This window comes from Uloborus diversus, chromosome 1, assembly GCF_026930045.1.
Source record: "Uloborus diversus isolate 005 chromosome 1, Udiv.v.3.1, whole genome shotgun sequence".
In the NCBI taxonomy this organism is placed as follows: domain Eukaryota; kingdom Metazoa; phylum Arthropoda; class Arachnida; order Araneae; family Uloboridae; genus Uloborus; species Uloborus diversus.
In genome coordinates this window covers 77,416,186-77,439,107 of record NC_072731.1, presented here as the reverse complement: position 1 = coordinate 77,439,107, position 22,922 = coordinate 77,416,186, and the positions used below count along the sequence as shown (strand labels likewise).

General features: G+C 34.2%; 1 protein-coding gene across 1 annotated transcript in view; it reads left to right on the top strand.

Annotated features, from left to right (window-relative positions):
• LOC129230533 (bromodomain-containing protein 3-like) overlaps window positions 1-22,642 on the top strand; it is a 215,644-nt gene extending 193,002 nt beyond the window's left edge. The window contains 3 exon segments of the mRNA XM_054864940.1: window positions 6,251-6,342; window positions 15,720-15,945; window positions 21,182-22,642. Coding sequence (XP_054720915.1) covers window positions 6,251-6,342; window positions 15,720-15,945; window positions 21,182-21,247 — 384 coding nt within the window. The 3' untranslated portion in view covers window positions 21,248-22,642.
• Window positions 22,643-22,922: the final 280 nt, after the last annotated feature.

Below are 22,922 nucleotides of genomic sequence, written 5' to 3'. Positions count from 1 at the left end.
TTTGCATGTATTGAAAATTTGTGTGTGTACACAATCAGTGTAGTCTGTGTATTAACTACTTGCACTGTCAATAAAGTATGAACGACTCATTCATGTCCAAATATTTCTAAGTTATCAAATTAAAATGATTTTTTTTAATACTTACAATATGTTTTTTCAGTATAATATATTAAGTAGAGCACTATATATGCAATTTAAGAAGGTGTAATGAAGTTTTAACACTTTTTGTTTCTGTTTTAGTGTATGAATTAACTAGCAGAATTACTCAATTTCAAAGACCTGTATCTTTTGTACAAACCAATTACACAAAACAATATATATATCATGCATAGTACTTGAATGCAGAGCTAGATAATGTAGATGCATGCCGTGTTCGGATACTTCCACTGACGTGCGGATACATTTGCCGCGAAGTTGCACGTTGTCCGATAATTGTAAGAGTTCTTAAATAAAGGATCAAGATTAGATCAATTGAAGATAAATTTGAAACAAATAAGAAGTAAAGATAATATCTTTACTTCTAATTTGTTTTAAATTGATATTGTATTACCTATTTATTCAGATTGTAAAAATTATTTTAAGATAGTATGTAGACCGGCGCGTTCGGTGAAAGTATTCGCTGGGGGCACGCGCATCTCGCAATAATCATTCAAATTCTTACTGCTTACTTCTAATTTGTTTTAAACTGATATTATTTACTTAATTTGTAAAAATTATAAATAGGTAGTATATACCCAAGTACGTAAGGTGGATACATTCGCTGCTTGTGCAGATACATTAGATGTGAGGGTGTGCGCATCTTGCGATAATCGTTCAAGTTCTTACTTTTCACTTTTAATTTGTTTTAAGCTGATATTTTTTAATTAATTTGTAAAAATTAATAATGTATAGCATACGCAAGCTCGTAAGGCGAATATATTTGCTGCTTTGCGGATACATTTGTTGCAAGGACGCGCATCTCGCGACAAGTAAAACGTAGTAATCATAGCTATATAATATAGACGTAAGCAGATACATTTGCTGCTGTAAAAAAATATTTGCTTCTTTGCGAATATATTCATTGTGGACATGCACATCTTGCCATAACCGCGAGTAATGTTCTAGTTTTCCACCTATCCTTTTTTTTCCTTCTGTTAAAAAATTACTAAAATGTCAATCCTCCCTATTCTCCTGTGCATCAAGTAATGACAACTGAGCAATTCTTTTCATGTGGCTTCGTATTTCCTTTTTTCCTCTTTTTTTTGTTTTTTTTTTTTGTGTTATATCAAATCATAAAAGCACCTCTGTGGCATTAAAGTTTATCATATGGGGCCAGCAAGTTCGCACTTGCCGTATTTTTGGAAGTTTGCACCGCACCCGGCGTAAGCACCGTGCTTTCAGTTTAACAAACAATGTGTAAGAAAATTTGTTTCTGTTAGTTTTTTTTTTTTCTTTTTCTTTTTTGAAGATATCTGGAATGTAATTTAAACAGATTAAATATTTCAAAAAAAAAAATTCTAACTACTTACTGATAGTTAATTACCCTAAATCCAACAACCACAGACTTTGCCGAATTTCAGATAGCTGTCTGAAATTTTTACATTGTGCATGAAAAAAACTTTGAGCGATCACCTTTATGGATGTTTAAAAAAGTTATAAACTTACTTTGAAGTAATTATAGAATAAACTTGCTTACATTTCAGCGCCTTAGTCGAAAAAACGTGCTTAAAGCAGGAAATTCGGACTTTACTGTGAAATAAGAATTCCACAAATTTTCTCGATCTTTACTCGAAAATTTGGACATTTTTCGGATTTTAGCTCAATCCTTTTAACTAAAAACTAAAGAGATACAACACATTCTGGCATAATTTTACATTATCTTCCTGTTAATTTAAAAAGAGTTAAATTGCAGTAGAAGCTGAACTGTGCAAAAACGGCGGGATACGCCGATTATGAATTCATCAGTTTTTTGCGTAGTTGTTCGCTTGGGGGGAAAAAACGTGTTTAATAATGCTACTAGAAATTTGAAAGTTAAATTTTGTTATTTTTTTATTCAAAACCCATTTTGAACACATTTCCGATCATTTCGAAGAAAGTTCAAAATATTTAATTCTCTCTCCTTCTTTTCAAAATAGTTTATTTTCTGTAAAATGTTGTAAACTAAAAAAAAAAACCATGTCATATTCGCCTCAACTGCTGTTATCTGCCGCATCGGCAATTTATAAACTTTTTTCTTGTAAGTGCCGCCGGTGTTTACGTCCGAAAATACAGTATAGTTTTGGAATCCCCCTGTGCATTGGGCAATTAAGGGACCACAGGCAGATGGGGCACTTGCTCCTAGTGGTATCTCCCACCTTCATAAATAACTACTAGATTTATTGCACTTGTTTTTGTCCCCTCCCTCAACAGAGAATTTCCAAGAAACAGCGAATTACTAGTTTTTCCTCTATCCTCAGAAATGTGGGTATCCTATTGATTTCTTGACTTGACAGCTTAAGAAAAGAAAGGTCCCACCAATGTATGATCTACAGTGGTGATATAATTCCCAAAAATATGAGCTTATGAATGCAAAGATATCTACTAAAAGAAGCTTAGTTTTAAAATTTACTTAGGTCTTTGGCTACCATAATTGGCATGAAAATTAGTTCCTTGTAACCTCAAAGCATATATATATATATACCTGCAAATATTTATTTCTTATGATTAAAAATGTTTTATCTTCTTTTTGGAAAGCCGGACAATCCGCTCTCATCCTAGTTTTTTTTTTTTTTTACATGATAGATTATGATTAGCTTGCAGATACTTTTGAGTTGCATGCGCAGATACTTTATATCTGACTCTGCTTGAATGGAATATTCAACTGCAGGGGTCGTAGTGGTCCTATATATCCTATATTTCCTATATTTTCAAAAAAAGTATGAAAATCGTCCGATATTTCCTATATTTTTGGAAAATGTCCTATATTTCCTATATTCCTGCTTTTTTTATTCAATTTATTTCTTTAAAACAACAGTAAATAAACTATCTGACTTTGGATTTTTCGTCAAAAGTACGTGTGCAAACAAATTTCAAATTAAGAAGCGCAACTCATTAAATCCTGCAACAGGCATCTTCTCTCATTGGCTACAGCAATATGACGTCACTGTTGTGGGTGGAGTTTCGAGAACGAATTCTGAAGTTGGTTTTAGAATTTTGCGTTTGGCAACAGCAGTTTGTTTTGTTTTCCAGCGTGGTTTTTTTTTTTTTTTCCGGTTTTTGTTTTCGCCGGTATATTTTTGTGTTCAGTGCATTTTCTGATCGGAATGTTCTAATAGTCTTTTGCAATCTTTTCTTTTTGTGGAATTTTATAGAACAAAATATCTGTATATTTGTGCTACAAAGCATTGGTTATTTCCTGGTAGTTCTCAACACAAAGACGGTTTTTATTTATTTATATAAGCTATGTTTGTAACACTTCTATCCCTGCAAAAATTGTGAGTTGCTGTGTTAATTATCAATAAATTCACTTTTTTTTTTTTTTTTTGTCTACAAAGTACACTTTTTTCAAAAATTCTTTCAACTACAGGAAAGTCATTTCAGGTGTAAGTTATAATTTTGTTTGAAGGGTTTTTTTTAAACAAAATCATTGATAAAAATAAATAAATAATATGTATGTATTATTTCTTTTTTCATAGCGAAACTATTCATATAATGTGTCCTATATTTGTCCTATATTTTTTGTGGAAAATGTCCTATATGTGACAAGTCGATCACTTCTACCCCTGCAACTGGCTAAGAAATTTTATTTTCAAGTCCATCCCCTTTTGGTTTACAGGGGTCTAAAAATGTCATTTTTGTCAATTTTCTGATCTTTGAGTTGATGTAATTTATAAAGCAGGGTTGGCTTTCTACCGGCAGAAACTAGTTTTTGCCGTGCCAGTGGCAGAAACTGGTTATAACCGGTAAAAACCAGCAGAAACCGGCAAAAAGACTTTAAGACCTTTAACTTTACTTTACTTAACTTTTGAAGTAATTACTAAATGATATTCATTTAAATAAACTGAGATATCAAACATCATTTCATCATTGTAAAAAATAAAATACTATGCTAGTGCCCTTGATTTAGTTCAAAAAGGGAACTTTTCAATTGCAGATTGCTTGTAATAAAGGACAAAATTAGATGGATTCTTGGGAAAGAGGAGTGACATACAGAGCTAAAAACAGGAAATTACTGATTGTAATTTGCTCGCTTTATATGCTTCATCTAAATTGCTTGTGATTGAAATTATCGCATGCTTCAAGAAGAAAGTGTCAGAATTTTACTTGCCAATATTAACCTAGATTTTGTATGTACCTAATGTCACAGCTTTACAAAATAAATTGGCCCCATTTCTCCAAACTTATTTTTCCAGTCAAATTTTTATCGTCTCCCAGTTACTAGATGGTGAACCAGTTTGAAAAAATATACAACAGATGAAAGTTTCATGAATATTGCTTGTTCTTTGATGCATTGCCTGCTAGTTCTTCTGTTGCAAGAATAGCCCTAAGTTCCTCATTTGTGCACATTAAATTGAAAAAACTGTTTGGATTTTCGAAACCACCTTTTCCAAGAGGCAACTGCAGGGTCCAAATAATGTAACATTTGTTGCAAAGTAACAATTGATTGTGCTTTAGTTAACAAATTAATTGTTTTTCCCATGTATGTTCTACTGTGTGTCAATAATTAATTTTTTGCCATGCCGGTTTTAACCGGTTTCTACCAGTGGTTTTAACCGCCTTGGCAGAAACTTGCCAATCCTGTTATAAAGGGTAAACAAACACATAGTTACAATTCGATTTTCTCATTAGTGTGATTCCAGTGATTAGTTTTTGCCATATTTTACTTTGTGTTTTTATCTCTTAAGTGAGTTATGACCCTTTGAAATGAGTAATAATTTTACATTTGAGGTAGTGAGAAGCAAAGGGATGCAAGTGGCAAAATTAAAAATTTGGAGATAACCAGTACAAACATTTTAGGTGAACCCATCCTCTGTCTTGGAGCAAAAGATAGTACTAGTAGCCCTGGTAGGTGCTGCTGTTTAGCAAGATTTGGGAAAAAAAATCCAGCGAAAAGCAACCTAGGATGTAATCTTTTTATGCATTTTATTCAAAACTTGAAAATGTCCACTTGCATCCCTTTGCTTCTCACTTCCTCATTTGACCTTGAACTTTGACCTGCTGCCATTATTTTAATTTAGTTACAGCTACACAAGTCATGTAAAATATATTGCCATGATTGTAATTTAATTAGATTTGGGCCAAAATGCAAAGGTCTAAAAGTCCCATTTTTAACTACGAAAATGACTGTTGATGATCTCTAAAATATCAAAGTTCAAGGTTAGGGAAAAAATAAAAGTGGTTTTAAACCTCATTTATATGCAGCTTTTTGGAATATGAGTTTCAAAAAATTAAAAACAGTCCAGTGCACCCATCGGTCAAACCTGTATGGATTGACTCTGAAGCGAGTGACCTGGAATATTCTGAAAAACAACCTCAAAAAGTCAGGGACTTTTTTTTAACCACAAGTGTATAAACCCTGTAAAAGGAGTTTTTGCACCCTTTTTTAAAAAAAGAAAATATTGCTATGAAACTGGGTTTTAAAAACTATTAACATACTTTTTTGCTATAAATGTGTTGTATTTGCTTCAAACTGTGTAGTGACAGTGTGCAAAATTTAAAATTTTGTTACAAAAGTGAATTTACCTGATACAAAACTGATCATGCTGATACAAAGCTGATACAGAAATGAATTTTTGATTTTCCATACCTGTATTTCATCAAATTTTCAACACCTTTATTTCAAATTTTAGTACTAATTTCCCTGTATGCTGTCAAATTTTCTGAAAGTTTGATAAGGGTGACGCAATGTGTGTTGTAAGCCAAAAACCTTTAAATAAAATTACAGAAATATAAAAAGTAATTGTACCTATAGTAAGTAAACTAATTGCTGAAATTTATAGCTTATTCTCAGTTGATCCCTAGTTGATGAAGGATTATTAAGAAACATTTTTCGTTTCATCAATTTGTTGCTGATCCCTTAAATGCGTCGGTGATTTAATTTTTTTTTTTTTTAATATCCGACAAAGCATGTCTTATGTGACAAAAGATACAACAAAATTAGGCTCTTATTTCTTGAGAAATTCTTCAATATGTTTATTTTTGCAAGTTGTGCTTTGTTTTTCTTTTGTTCTGCTTGCACTGTGTATATGCATACATAATTCAACAATTGTTAACTACAGTTTATTATTTGCAGCAAAGACAACTCTATGAGCAACAAGAGTTAAGGCGACATCAAAAAGAACAGGCTGAAAAAGAAAGGCTAAGGATGGAGCGAGAGAAGCAAAGGTTTTTAAAACTTTTATGTCTACTATTTATGACCCTTTCTCTTCATCGAAGTATGTCAAAATAATAATAGACGACTTATTTGTTATAAGTCATATAAGTTGCCTATGATTTGTCCTTTCAAATAATTTAAGCATTTGCAATTTTTTGGAAATAGGTCTTGTCCCTATTTGTATTATTCAGAAGTAAAGCAAGTCTCTCTCTCTCTCTCCCCCCCCCCCCCAGTTGTATGCCACATTTGGTCTTTGAAGATAGTCACTTTTTTAAAAACTTTTAATTTTGACACAGATAAATCAGGAGTGAAAAAAAAAAAAAAAAACATTGCATTTCAATTATAAACTTTCAAGTGGTTTATTTGGTACTTATTTCTCAATATTCTTTGATCAATTCAGTTCTAGGGTGGTTTAAAGTTTTGTTGTAAAGTAAATTTGGCACAATTTCTTTTTATAAGACCTTACCTAGAAAATATAAATGTAAATTGTTTAAAGGTGGAATTCATTTTTAAAAATCAAAATGTCATATTTCACAAATGATTGTAAATAACATTCATATGTAAATACCAATTAAAGTAAGCAAATTTTTACAGAAAATGTATATTTATTTATGAGGCAGTGCGAAGCAAAGGGATGTAAGTGCCAACATTAAAAATTTGTAGATAACCAGTACCTGGAGATGAACCTCTCTCCTTTTTTAATGCAAGAGATAGTACTAGTAGACATGTTACATGCTGCTATACAGCACGACTTACAAAAACTTTTCAACAAAAGCCTACCTAGGACTCTAGGACTCCCTAAACTCAAGGGAAAACACAGCTCCCCTCTCATACCAACAGTCCCCTATTGACAAAATTTCCAAGAAAAGGGATGAAAAACGTTAAGCAATTGTACCTGGTACTGGTTTTACTACAAAAATTGCCAAAGGAAAACAAGAATTAAAACTTGCTTCTGTGCAAAAATTTTGACATATCAAGGATTTCGAAAAATAAATTTCGAGATAACTATGGAAAATACATAGGGGTTTTTATAGAAAATGCTGAGGAAAATGTTTTTTTTTTTTTGAGACATCAAGGGTTTTGTGATAAGGAGGTTCAAGCTATCAAGGTTTGATGTACCGTCAAAGAAATTGTAAAAGTCTACCTGTGGCGGGCCGAGGTGGCGTCCAGGAGACTCCATTGCACCTACAGCCTTGAAATTTGGTACAGAATTACTTGGAGCATCGGGAATTTGCACCTGGAGTTTTATTTTTGAAATTTCGATATATTATTATTATTTGTAACTATTTTTTTTAAAGCTAAAATTTCTCATAAATTGCCTATTGAGGAGATGAAAAATTTCCCACACTCCCTCAACATCATATGAGGCAGTGAGAAGCAAAGGGATGTAAGTGGCAAAATTAAAAATTTGGAGATAACCTGTACAAATGGTAGGTGAACCTCTCTTCTGTTTTGGGACAAAAGATAGTACTAGTTGCTGCTATGCAGCATGATTTAGAAAAAAAAATCAATGAAAGTCTACCAAAATTGTTATCTTTAAACGCGTTTTAAAGAAAATAAACAACAACAGAGCATGGGTGCAAGACCTTCCGTCTTGGACAAAATTTCGGAGACGGAGGTCGAGACGGAAAGAAATTCGATGACTGTTTGCTATAAAACATAACTGGACCTTTCCATAACCACGAATTTACATCAACATTCTCCCGATTTTCCGCCATGGACTTGTTTTGTTTACAACGTGCTTTTGGAGGGATTGCTTTTAGACTCGCGCCGTTTGACTTTTAATTTAGGTAGCTCTGTTATTTTCAACTCACTGCATTGCAGACCACGGAGTTGCTCGCTAATATCTCGAATTGATCGCCTTTTGTCTCTATTTTTCTCTTGCTATTTTCAATCATCCTTTCGTTTTTTTCTCATTTGCGTTTTTTTTTGGAAACTTTACACGCATAAATGAAAATTATGTGCGCTCTTAAATTGTCTTAGAGTTGAATCTGAATCACCGGTTGAGAGTGATTGCTGACAGAATGAAATGTTTACGCCACATCAAAGGGCCTCCACATGACATGTAAAACGGGAACTGTCAGGGATTTTGAAGATTTCAATGAGAATGGGAATCCTGGAGAGAATCGGAGGTAAATTTCAAGCTGGTTTGAAACACCGATGGGCAACTGTTCTTGAATTTTTGACATGTTTCTGGTAAAATATTCTAAGACTTTAGGAATCACTAAATTCCAATGACTTTACATCTAACACTCGCTAGAATGGAAATATGGGGGGGGGGGCTGAGAGAGAGAGAGAGAGAGAAAGGTAACAAAAAAAATAACGGCAGCACGAGTTTGCGAAAAAACGCTACTCTTGCAAAGAGGGTAAGTCTGCAAATTCCCACGGTACTGAAGTCTTAAAATGTTTATATTTTGGAGAATCTAGGGGGGGGGGCACTCAAGGGCCCCAGAATAAAAGATCGAAAAACTTAATTGTAAGCAATTTTTGGATCTAGGAGTGACTTGGGATTTCTCCTCTGCAAACTCTAAATAAAAGGTCAAAAATGTTTAGGCTGTCTTTAATGATGTAAAAAAGGGGAGGGTTAGTTAAAAAAAAAATCGGAAACTGGAGTCTTAAAAACACCACTATAGGCAATCTTCGGTGAATTTATGAGAGATCGTTTCGGTGTTCCAACCTGAAAATGTTTTGCAGCTGATGTATTAATAACTATTTAACGCTATACTTAAATGACTTAAGACAAAGGGTATTCGGGACCCTCTTCCGAAAAATGTTTGTAATTGAAGTTTTTAAACTTTTAGGCTGTCTTTGGCAATGTCAAGAGGGGGGGGGGCTCTCTTTAGGCGAAATTCCGAAACTGGAGTCTTAAAAGCACAACTTTAGATTACCTTTAATGAACATAGAGGCAGAGGGTGGGGTTAGGGGTCCCTCTCCCCCTTCAAAGCTGAAGTATTCAGAATTCTGCTTTAGGTAATCTTTGAGGGACTTAAAAAGAGGGAATTCAAAGGCTTTCTCTCAATAAATTTTAGAAATTAAATTCTTTAAACTTCAGTGATGAAAAGGGAAAACCGCAAATTTAGTGAACTTAGGGGAAAGAGTTAGGGGGAGGGGGGTCTCCCCCCCCCCCCCCCCCGAAAATTTCTCCATGCTGAAGTATTGAAATACTATTTTGGAGATTTTTGAGTGAGTTAAAAGTTTGGGATAAAAACTTGGGAATCTTTCTCGAAACATTTTCGAAATTAAAGTCTTGAAACTTTGGTTGTCTTTGGCGATGTGGGAAAGGGAGTTGCTCTTTCAATATAAAAATAAATCTTAAACAAATTTACACTGCCTGTAGTGTGTCTGCTTCACGCATAGAGAGGGGGGTATTCCGCCGCCCAGCCTGAAAATTTTCATTTCTGAAGTTTTAAGAACTCTGTTTTGGGCTATCATTGGATGACTTATGTGGGAAGGGAGTCGGAAGCTTCTGTCAAAAAGTTTCCGAAATTAAAGTATTAAAACTTTTAGACGGTCATAAGTCATGTACATAGGCAAAGGGGTTACTGTTCCTTGGAAAAAAATTTAGAAACTGAAGCCTTAAAAACTCAAACTAAGGTTGCGTTCGGGAATTCTCTTCTGAAAATTTTTTGATCCTGAAATATTTCAAACGCTTCTTTAGGCTGTATTGAGTGCCTTTTGAGGGATATGATTCGAGGGCCCTTCCCTGGGGAGAAGAATCGGTTCCCTATTTTTTTTTTAATTAATGAATATTGGATAATGTTCCTCGTTTAAAAAATATATTAAATTCCCTGTAGCTGTCTTTTATTGCTAATTTTACCACCTACAATATTATAAAAGAATTCTTTTACAAATAAAGACTGGGGGGGGGATGGTTCCAGTTACCATAATCGCCCATACCCTTCCCCCACATTTCCTTTATCCCGTTCACACCCAGCGTCACGTGGACGCTGCGCAACAATTCCTCTCTTATCAGCCCAGCGGCACGTATCCGCTACGCGCTCTGATCGACGCTGACATCCCAGCGTCACATATACGCTTTCTGGAAATGGAACGATTGAATTGAATATTTAAACGATAATAGATGGCGCTAAATGGGTATAACTTTGATCATATTCGAGTCACATGGTATTTGACCTTCATGTACACGCTTTAGTTTCTTATTTGGACCTCTCAATGGGATAGATTTTTTTTTTATGTAAACAACAGTGAATCACTGCTCTGCGCATACAATTTATGAGGTCTCAATTGCTCTTGTTTATATCTTTGCTTCTCTTTTTTTGTTGCGAGTAATTGAAAAAGTTATACATCTAGCTGAATAAATTATGGGGCAGGGGGAGGAAGGTTAAAATATTTTTGCGTATGTGTTCCAGACTTTTGGGATTCCCCGTTCGATGAGAGTACAGGAATGATTTCAAGCGGCACTGAAGTTTATGATTATTTTTGAATCCTTTCTGATATTGTTCTTCTTTATTTATTCTTTTTTATTTGGAGACTGGAACATTGCAATAAAAATGGTTAGCGAAGTGAGTGAAAGGGAATGTTTTCGAGAGAATTATGAAGCAATTTTGAGACTTGTTGCGTGGGAATTTAACTAGTTTAAATTCGTTGACCTAAGTTGTTTTAATTAAAATTACATAAGGAACATATTTTTTTTGCTACATTTCTTTTTCTTTGATTGCACACTCACGATGTCTAACTCTAACTTTGTTTTTGTGCACATATTATTTATCTTTGTGCACATAGTTAAAGTTTTAGTAATCTGCTTGTTTCACTCCCTTCTAATAATGTAATAGTCTTTATATTAATAATTAGTAATCAGTAGTACATTGTTTAAGCAAATTTAAAATTTCAAGTCATTATTTTGAAATGCTGATTTTATATGAATATTTTTGTTCAGTTAGGCTTAACTGCTGTAAATGCTCGGGCCGATGGCGGCGTTCCATTTCGGAACGTTCGGTCCCGTAGCAGCGCTTCGTTTTCCATGCGCTGGTCCTCAAGAGGTTATTTCTGGTTTGTTCGAGCTATCTTGGGTAGACTTTCTGATCAGAACCGATTTATTTTGGGAAAAGTGAAAATCTTGTGTCCCAAGCGATTTTATTGCTGCAATAAAAATGTTTACGATCGGCAAAAAACTAATGACGGGGAGCCCCGAACGCTTTTACCCCTAACATCATCCAACATCATCTGAAATTGCGCTTTTGGAACTTCCATTTCGAAATATTGCCGAAGGAAAGTTTTTGAACTCCATCCCTTCAAATGCATTCAAAAAGCGTATAAATGTTATGAAAGATGGAGTACAATTTCGTTTTTAAAGCTTCAATTTCAAAATCTTCAAAGCTTCAATTTCGGGGAGAGCCAGCGGGCCCCCCCCCCCTTCCTCATATATCTTTGAATGCCCAATATTGTGCTTTTGGATACATCAGTTGGAAAAATTTGATGTAAGAGAGTCCTTGAACCCCTTCTTTCCCTGAACTTTACCAAAATGGCCTACCATTGCGTTTTTTTGGACTTTAAATTAAAAAATTTCTAAAGGAGAGCCCTTATACCCCCCCCCCCTTATTGGCTGTTTTTAGATTTTTGGAAGTACGATGTCAAAATGCTTAAATATTACAATTTAAACAAGGTCCATGTTGTTAAAAAAGACAAAAGCTTAAAATTCAGATTAAACACAGATTCCAAAACTGCCATTGTTAAAATCTCCAACATTTTTTTTTTCCAATGGCACATTTAAAGACAGTTGAATATCAAAAGGATAACAACAAAACTATAAATGAAAACGAGCAATCCAATAGCGTTCCCAGATGGATGTCCGAGGGAGAGCAGGACATCTGGATCAAATGAGGCATGTCCATTACTTCGTGGAGATCACACAAAGTGCAGAAAGGGTCAGGAACCACGTTGATACGACAGAGATGTTTTCGTAGGCAATCATGGCCAGATAATAAACGAAACATGGTGACAGATTTCATCCTAGGCCAATTAGGGACATTCAGAATCAGCTCAAACATTTCTCCAACATTTACACTCATAAATTTTTCCTAAAGCACGCATGTGGGGGAGAGGAGGGAGGGGGGGCTCAAAATGTTCTCCGTCTTGAACACATCACCAAACTTGCACCCATTACACAGAGTAATTGGAGGATGCAGTTTCTATTCAGATTTTGGTTTGAGCTGACTGAAAATATCAGATATTTTAGATATTTTAAAACCTAGACATTCTATCATAGGCGGATTTAGGACTGAGTTCCTGGAGAGGCAGGATTTTTTTTTTCTTTTTTTTTCTAGCAACATTTTAAATTGCCCCCCACCTCCCCCCCCCCCCCATGTTTTTGTCTGTTTTCCTGTGATGCATAAGGCCATGCTTTCCTTTTTTTTTTTTTTTTTTTGTGTGTGTGTGTGTGTGTCGTTTTCATTAATATGTGTTTTCATACTGTCCTTTTTGAATTGACCTTATGAGAGGTGACTGGTATCAAGAGTGACGCATGGCTCCTTTTTAAGTGGGATATAGAATATCTCCAATTTTAGAGAGTCCAGGGGTTTCTCCCCTGGAGGAAATTTTGTAAAATGGATAGAAATTTTTGCATTTTGAAGCCTTATAAGAGTTAATTGGATAGACAAAAATCTCGGGGGAAAAATGGACAAATTTTTTTTTTTTTTAAGTTTCATGATTTAAATGTGCTTTGTGATGTAAGTTAATACTTTTAAAAAAATTAGAAAATATGTAACATGAGAGTAACATACTACAGTAGGCACCGCTTAATGTGATTACTTTGGAACAAATACAATTTGATAACAATAACCGACTGATAACACTAACTGAAAAGAATCCAGGGGACACAAAATAATGATTTTTTTTTCAATTAAGGTGCATTTATTTTGGCAATCTAAAATTAAAATTGCAATGACTCGAACAGTTTTAAATTATAAATTATTAAATCAACAGAATGGAAATATCTGAATTATAAAAAGTTGAAGCTAAATTATGCAATTTTTAATCACATAGTAATAGGTGAAGTAAAATATGACCGTTTTCCCTGACATTTGTAAACTAGTTTGAAAGCACATTCAGCTTTTCTATCTTTTCCAGCATGGTTTTGCTTGTTGTTTAAATTTTAATTTAGCTTTGCTTTGTTTTCATTCTCGACACAATTCTTCAATAATTTACAAAGTAATAGCAACAATGGAGGTCCTACATCAATGCTTGCAACATGTCCAGCGACTGAATTTTTTTAGGTGCGAAAGAAAGTTTTCTTAGGGGGTGTCTGTGGTCGCTGGGGGCGAACTTTCTGTAGCTTCATTCCTAGAAAAATTTTGAACTGCTATTGAAAACCAGAAAATGCTACACAGAAAGTTAGTCTCGTCAGGTTTTGCCTATGTATTTCTGCTAATTGAGGTATAAAAACGGAGAAAAAATTGAAAGTTTATGAAAAAGTGATAACAATAATTGAAGACACTGATTACAATATCCGAATTTTTTAACGTGTATTAACATACAAGTGTTCCGGGACTTCGTGATTCTGATAACATTAAGCGAATGATAACATTAAGCGGGATCACATTAAGCGGCGCCTGCTGTACTTATTAGAACAATTCATAATTTATACACTTGATAAGAAATAAAATAGAAGCATACTTTGCTTAGGAGTTGTCTAATTATTTTCAAGGTTTGAATGGTTAGATTAGGAGTTTTGGCATAAGAGCCCTAGTAGGTTATACTGCGTCAATTCTTTTCAAGGATTTTAGAACATTTAATAATTAAGGACCCTCATTTGCCCTTTCCAATCTCTGAAATTGAGTACTAGATTATACAGTTGTACAGTATTATTCAAACTTTGTTTAAAAAGAAAAAAAACAGCTATTTTAAGTTTAAAAGAAAAAATAAATTATAGAATTCTCTCACTACAACAACCTTCTTTTTAATTATAAGCAGCGCAGAAAACGAAAAGAAATAGAGGTAGTGTATCATTTTTTCTGGGCTAAACAGATTAACAATATGCAGTAGAAGCAAGATAAAAGCAATCAATACAAAAGAATTTTCAAACTACTGCATTTGGGATTAAATAAGTAGCAAGATATGAAATATGTGAGACACAAAAATTTATTTCAAGTAATATATTACAAATGAAAGAACCATGATTTTTACACTTTTGATGCAGGATGTAGCAAGGAGCTGAATTTGACATATTTGAGCATTCCCCCCCCCCCCCACCCCCTGCCATTTGTTAGAAATTTTAAAATTTAAGGTTTGTAGCCACATATTTCCAAATATTCAAGGTTTTCAAGCACTTGAAAATGAAATTAGTTTTTTCAAGCACTTCCCATTTTTTAAGGAACAAATCATGTAATTTTTTTGCGAGTTACAGACCCACTTCAAAGCAGTAGCCCGAAGCTATAGCTTGTTTATCTTATAGGCAAATCTGGCCCTATATGTAATTCACTCTTACCTGCAGGTTTTTGTAATTTTTACCAAAATTTGTCAGTTTTTACGGTTAAAGGATTTTTACAATTTTACCAATATGAACGTGTGAATTCCAGAAGGTTCTTCAAAATCTTTCGTCTGTAACAACACAAAATATCTAGTCTTTTTGAAATCATGCAAATAGAAAATGAACATTCTGAAAAGAAAGAAAACAAATCGTAACGAGTAGATCATTCTGTTAGCGCAAATGGGGGAGGGGGGGTTCCCTTTGTTTTAGGTTCTAATTTAAAAATAATCGTCAGTTATTCTAAGTGTTGCAGCTGAATGTATAGCTCGTTTAGCCTATATTTTCATTTATATACTTGCCCAAGTGGCTTTCAATCCAAAATAAAGAGTATAGGCATATTTTCAGCACCCTAAGTGAAAGCTGTACTATTTGTATTTAAGGTCTCTTTATTTTCATTGAACTATTCAAAAAAGAAAAAAATAATGATTTTTTTTGTTTTAAGATTTTGGAAGATGTGTTGTTACTATTTTAGGTCCTCCCAAAACTGGGGGGCATCGTCCCCTATGCCCCCCCCTTCCCCTATAAATCCACCGATGCCCTTCTAAAGTAGTCAAAAAAGAAAAAAAAATAATGATTTTTTAAAAAAGTTTAGATAGATGTGTTGTTACTATATGAAGTCCTCCCAAAACTGGAGGGGTAATGCCCCCTCTGCCCCCTTAAATCCACCCATGCATACTATAAGATAGCCATTTGTTTATAAAACTTTTTGAATGCGATAATAGCAAATTTTCAATCATATTAGATATGTTTTTCTGATTTAGAAAAGTATTATCAAATTTTTGTAATGTCACTTTTACTCATTATACTATATCTTATAATGACTCCTAAGAAAAGGATTTTCCTCGAAATTTAAAACTCATCAGTTACCTGGATTTAAATTACAAAAGTTCTTAATAAATCTAGGGAAAGGGAAGAAGAAGAAGCGTTGGAACGTGCTCGCAAGACGCAGCAACAGCAGCAGGCAGCACAACAGCAGCAAAAAGAAGTTGTGGTTTGTAAACAAGAATTGCAACAGCCAGTAACACCTGTTGCTCCCAAAGTTGAGCCTCCATCCCCGGTGCCATCCCCTGCTATAAGTGAAAGGGAGGAACTTAGGAGGCTTGAACAAGAAAAAAGGAGAAGAGAAGCAGTGAGTGCATTATTTATTTTCTATTGAAGTTTTGCAAATTATACACATGCAACAGTACTTGTAAATAATTTTTAAAGCAATGATTGTAGCTGTCCTATTATTCCTATAGTTTCTTTTCTATTTTTAATCAAAAAAAAAGTTTGCTTTTCTGTGTGTACACACACACACATGGGGCTTGATTTCTGACAAAAAAAGAGGAAGAGCTCAATTGTCTTCAGAACAAATCCTTATGACCATATAGTTTGAGTCCTGTCCAATAAGTGGATATTCACATAACCCAAAGTTTGTAAAATCTGCCCCAATTGTTTCGAACTTGTTTTAAAATTTTGACACATTTTACTCCAAAAATGGCGATAATTGCCAGTTTTGTATCAGCCTGCACCAAAAATTAAAAATAATAATTGAAAGTTTTGTTTTTAAAAGCTCTTTAAAGAGTCACAAATAGGCTACCAAAGGTTTTTGCATTTTGCAGTGCTAGAACTTCCAGTACTAGAATAAATACAGAAAACAAAATGCTAAGGCATAAAGTAGTGTATGCAGAAAGTTTCTATTCTTACTAATATCTTTCAAGCTAAAAAGATTTTTGATGCAAGAAAATTTTAACAAATTTTTAAGCCTCTCTATTATTAAGCTCTATTTTCTTAATGTCTTCCTCGTATAACTAAAACCGCTGATTTAGAGGCATGCCAACATCACAAACATGCATCGCCCACCTATGATGTGCTTAAAGTTTTAATTTGTTGCATCCTAAAGATATTTTAATTATTTTAGAAGTTGCAAGTTATTTTAGTCCATGACACTTAAAGTAGCCTATTTCATGCTTTATTTTAATACACAGTCCAGTCACATTCATGTGACCACCACGTACTTTCCACGTCAGAGTTAAATATCCAATCACAGAAGGCAGGTCGCAGCACAGTGCAGTTGAGCATATATAAAGGGTGTGTGAGGGCTTCGGGAAACATTTCAATCGTTGGCGTAATGCAGAAACGAAGCGATTTATCCGAAGTCCAAAAGAGCATGATCATTGGCTTTCGGGCCAAGGGTGGAAGCATTTCCGAAACGGCTGAGTTTGTGAACTGTTCGCGTGCCGCCGTGGTAAAAGTGTACCGTGCATGGCAAAATGGAACTGTCCAAAATTAGAGACGTGGCAAATGTAGTGCACCACGGGCCATAGATGACAGAGGCGAGCGACGGTTGCGGAGATGCATTCGGGCAGATAGACGGGCTACCGTTGAGCAACTGACCACCAAAATGAACCAAGGGGCTACCAAAAGTGTCTCCCAAACTACTATTCAGCGAACATTGCTACGTCTGGGCCTCCAAAGCAGACGCCTGGTTCGTGCACCTATGCTGACTGCTGTTCATCGATGACGAAGGCTAGAATTTGCACGTCAGTACAGCAGCTGAACGTCCACTGAGTGGCGACAGGTAACGTTTTCAGATGAATCGCGTTTTATGCTCCATTGGACAGATGGACATTAGCGTATAAGGCGTGAAACCTTTGAAAGGAACCACCCTGCAACCATTGCCGGAACGGTCCAAGCTGGAGGCGGGAGCATTATGGTCTGGGGAATGTTTTCCTGGCACTCTCTGGGTTCACTGATCATTGTGGAAGGCACGATGGATCAATACAAGTACGCATCTGTCCTTGCGGACCATGTCCCCCCTACATGCGCATTGTTTTTCCTCAGGATGATGGCATCTTCCAGCAGGAGAATGCGAGGTGCCATACAGCTGCCAGTGTACGTGCGTGGTTCGAAGAGCACCAAGATGAGTTTACCGTCCTCCCCTGGCCAGCTAACTCACCTGACTCACCCAGCTAACCCAATTGAGCATCTGTGGGACCATCTCGATCGAGTTGTTCGCGCCATGGATCCTTAACCGCATAATCTAGCGCAGCTGGCCACGGCATTAGAGTCGGCATGGCTCAACATCCCAGAGAACACCTTCAGGGACCTAAGGAACTCTCTTCCTGCACGTCTTGCTGCAATCCGCTCTGCGAAAGGTGGTTATTCTGGCTTTTGATAGATGGTCACATTAATGTGACTGGACTGTGTAGTAGGTGTTGTATTATTCCTTAACTTGATTTAGCATTGCTTTAAGGCCTTCCAGTTTTTTGACCCAATTTTTCTTCATTTCTGCTACATAAACAGGGATAAGATTTTTCCGGCTTTTGCCGGATTATTTTTAAATTTTTGGTTCCCAAATTCTTATTCTTTCTATTTCCCCCCTCGAATCTTCATCCTCCACGATATCTGCCGAAAACGTATATTTTAGAATCATATCAACGACATCCAACACTTGCTGCGTCGAAAGTTACGTGCCTCTTCACAGAGCTTCTTTGACTTTCCTAGTGCAGCTGTGGCACATTTTTATCTTTGTGCAGGACATGACTGTTTGCCTGGTTATTTACATTGGCTCAAAGTTCGGGGCTCCCCCCCCCCCCTTTCCCCAACCCTTAAGTTGGTTAACCCATATTTTTTTTGTCTCACATCTTGACTCGTGTTCTACGCTTTTGTTTTTATCTTGCAATGATGAAAGATATTGGAAGGCATGAGATTTAATGACGTCTTAGCCATTCTTCTTGGCTTTTGCAGGGATGAGATTTTGCCGAAATTCCGGCTTTTTCTGTTGACTTTAAAAATCTTTCCTCCTTTTCCTCGCCTCTTTCAGGCCTTATTTTTTTTCAAAAATGGGAAAAAAATAAGATTTAAAAAAATTTTCAGTTCTTGATTACTTATTCTTTCTATTTTTTTCTTTCAAATCTTCATCTTACACAATATCTGCTAAAAATGTACGTTTTGGAATCATGCCAAGGAAGTCAAAGACTTGCTGCATCAAAAATTGCATGCCTCGTTTGAGATTTCAAACTTTTTGCATCCTGCTAGTAGTTCAATTATTTTTAATGTTGGGTGGTTTTTTACTATGTTCTACCTTATATCTGCTTATTTTATTCATCATTTCAATTATATTTTTATTTCTTTAGTTTATTTGAGAAAAAATACAAAAATCAATCAAAAAATGTGGCATAGCACCCACAGTCTCGAATTTTATTGAAACTTGGCATGGTTTCTTTTTTGATGTATTTACGAAAGTGGAAAAATTATTTATGGTGAATATTAAATGGCTTAGGCTTTACAGCCCGTTAGAAGTTTTGAGATTTCATGATTAAATGAGGCAGCTGCAAGTTGTTCTTTTGATTCCGAAATCATATTAGGAAGTTTTTAAAAACAAATTTTGGCTTCCAATGCAAAGAAAAAGATAACCAATTGTTTATATTCATATATATATATATTTCTTTTCAATTCTTACTATGAAAGGTATGTTCTACGACATAAATAAATTTTAGATTTTTCTCTCTGTTGTAAATTTTTACTTTGCAAACAGACCTAATTTTAAAATTTATGTTCTCACTCGTTTAACACTATAAACTCAAATATTTTTAATGAAAAAATGTATTTTTCTGACACTATTGTATGATGCAACTAAGATTGACCTCTGACTGCCCAACCCTTTGTTCAAGGATTGAAGGATTAGAAATTGTTGCCTCTTTTTAAAAATTTTGATTTATTTAGGAATAAAAACTCTCGCAAGAAATGGTACAATGCAGTGAATTGTACAAAATTATTACTTATACTTGATTAAATACGTATTACCTTTAAAACTGGTAAATTAGCCATTTTTCATTGAATTTTGGAATATCATGTCTTCCAGGTTCTATTTTGATGCGGTTTTAGATATCGTTCCTTTGACTAATTTTTGGATATCATTCCTTTTACGTTTTTTTTTTTTTTTTTTTTTGGATTTCCTCCTTTTTGCTCTCTGACTGATGACACTCTCATCCCTGCATAAAGAAGCCATATTTTGGAACCATACCAACATCCAAGGCATATTTCATCACAAATTGCATCCGTGCTTGAGTTTTCAATCCTTTTGCATCTAGTAAATATTTCAATTACTTCAAAAGTCAAGAGTTTTTTTTAATTGGAACTAATTTAAATTGGCATATTTTATATTTTGATATATATTTTATTTTTGAAATATGGTTTAAATTGTTATTAAACTATAGTCAGACCTCGATTTAACGAATTCATAGGGACCAAAACTTTTATGCTTTAAATCGGGGTTATTCTTAATATCGAGGCGAGTAAAAAAATTTAAATACTGCACTTAGCTTATCTAAAAGCTCTAAGAATCAACTGTGCAAAAACATATATAATTAGAAAATGTAGACTTTACTCAGCATTTAATGATTTATTGCACTAGTTAATTTGAAATTTTATACATTTATTTTTTTTAAACTACTTGCAATGGATATTTGATAATTTCCTTGATATTTGACTCGAAATAGTTCTCTTTCGACTTTAAGAAGAAAATACTGTGTCATTTACAGCCTGCTGCATGAGATATGTTTTTAGTTTCCAGACCGTGAAAAGCATTTGAAAAAGTAACAGTTTTAATGGGAGTTTCATTATCGCTTTCTGCATCAGAATCGCTATTCATTGGTTTCCCCCTTGCCTATCAAAAATTGCTGAATCCAAGAAAAGTCTTTCTGCTTCGGACAATATGGGTTAAGTAAGTCATTTGGAAAACAATCCAATATTTCCTAACTCAAATTAACAACAAAAAAAATCGGCTGTTAGAATAATTCATAAATTCGGGGTTTAATATCCGGTAAATAGGGGTTTTCACCTTCATTTTAGTTGGAAAAAAAGAAAATTTCGCGAAATTTGTTAAATCGGGGTCCGACTGTGTACTAGTTTTACTTTGTAAATTCATCTAAAGAGCCCAAAATCCCTTCAAAAATTCACATTGCAACCCATATATGTACCAAATTTCACTTGATTTCACGAAGTAGTTTTTTCCACACTATAAAAACTCACATACATTGCGACAGAGAGACATTTTCCAAAAATGGTCTTAACAGATTTGTTACTCCTCTAACTGTGCAATTCTGTTGAAATTCGAAAAATTTCATGCATCCAATATTTTCTTCTATATATTAGACATAGAAGAGAGTAAAAATTAGGACAAAAGGTTTTCCTCCGAAAAAGGCAAAAACTAAAAGACAGCTGCTGAATTTAGAATTTTTATGGGTATTTCTAGGTTTTGAAGAAAGTTTTTGTGATGACCACAACATACTAGTTAATTTTGCAGAAATATGAATGATATGTTGTTTTTATGACTCAAAAAATGAACTGATATCTATTCTTTTTTTTTTTTTTTTTTCCAGAGAGCCAGTCATATTGATATGAACAGGCAAAGTGACATAATGGCAACTTTTGAAGAAAATTTGTGATGGTTTTTGTTGTGCTTTTAAAAGGTAGCTGGCAGTCTACTTGAAAGTTGAGTCAAGTTCTTGTACATAATATGCAAAAAAAACTCGTGGTGCTGCAAACCACATGTTAATATATGCTTGTGCAAAAATGTGTATATTTGATGCAAGCACATGTGTACTGTGGTAATTATCATGGATACATATTCTGTATGCCTTGAATGCAATATTTCATTCCTTATCATCTGGGCTTTTTATGCCCAAGCAGTCAAAATGCAGAGACATTTTAAAGCGATTCACTTTGTATAAAGACATTGTTCATCAGAGAAATTACATCATACGAGAGGTAGGAGCGAGACTCAGGATTATGTTAATACTCATCTCCATACATGATGAATCCTCAACTCATCTTAAATTTTAGCAATAGTGAAAAAATGTATTTAAAAAAAAACTAAGAAAAATATACTGCTTTTCTACTTGTTCATTTTGCAAACCATAGTGATGTGAATTTTTAGAATTAATTTTGCGGAATTGGAGAAATAGGATTTATTTGAATATTGTACTGTGCTAAAGCAAGTGGAGAGAATTAATTGTTCACATCCAACATTCTACTTTTCAAAGAAGAAAACACTTGTGAGAAAGGGATCAGTACCTGCAAGTCCTCAGTGGCTTAAATTCAAAAAAAATGGGTGCAAATATCATTGCTAATGAAATACACAGTCTTTCCAATGTAAACCCAGTATATATATATATATATAGAATTTTGTAACTTTGCCTAAAGGATGAAGAAAATTAATTTATTGATGAAGGATTGTTTGTCTGCTTGTGTATATATTTTGATGTTAGTGCAAGGTACTGTCACTTCAATAGAAAGTATGTCCAAGAGAAAACATTTTTGTAACTGTTGCATTACCTTGCATGTCCTAATATTTTAAAATATAATTTGACGTCTCACTACCTCTTGTCTTATTTATTTGTCATAAAAACATATAAAATGCATTTATTTTATTGCTAACGTATCACAATTGTTTCATTTGTGGTGTTCGGTAGATAAGTGTTTTTATCTCATTGTAATCAATCTACGTCATCAATAGCGTATCATCAAGCTCGGACAGTGTTCCGATTTACAAAGTCATTTGTTTATTTTCATTTGTTGAAAAGTAAATTATAAAAAAGATTTTATTTGTGTATCTTTGCTTTAGTCAGTAGATAATGAATTCACAAATTGTAGATCTACTGAAAAAGCATAGAACCAATCTTCGTGACAAGTGATATTGTCTTTTTCTGAATACTTTTTACAACTGAGCTTTTCTAATAAAATATTCTAATGTAAAACCCTAAATAAAAAGCAATTACATTTCATTTTCCTTTTCATGTGTTAAAACACGTAAATACAAAGTCTCAATTTCTCATCTTCTTGTAAATCATGCCAAAATATTTTTTCCATATTTTGAATAAAGCATATAAATACATGTGTGGCGCACTCAGTTACAGTTTAGGTTTCCAAGAAGTGACAAGCAAGAGAACCTTGGACAATGTAGGTAAATTCATAGAATTTACAAAAAAAAAAAAGCTGCACTATTGCCTTTTATCAACTGCATGCCCTATGTACAGAAGTTGACCATCTGTATGTTGTAATATTTAATAACTGAATTTTTAATTATGCATTCGTATACAATATGCTGGTCATATTTAATTT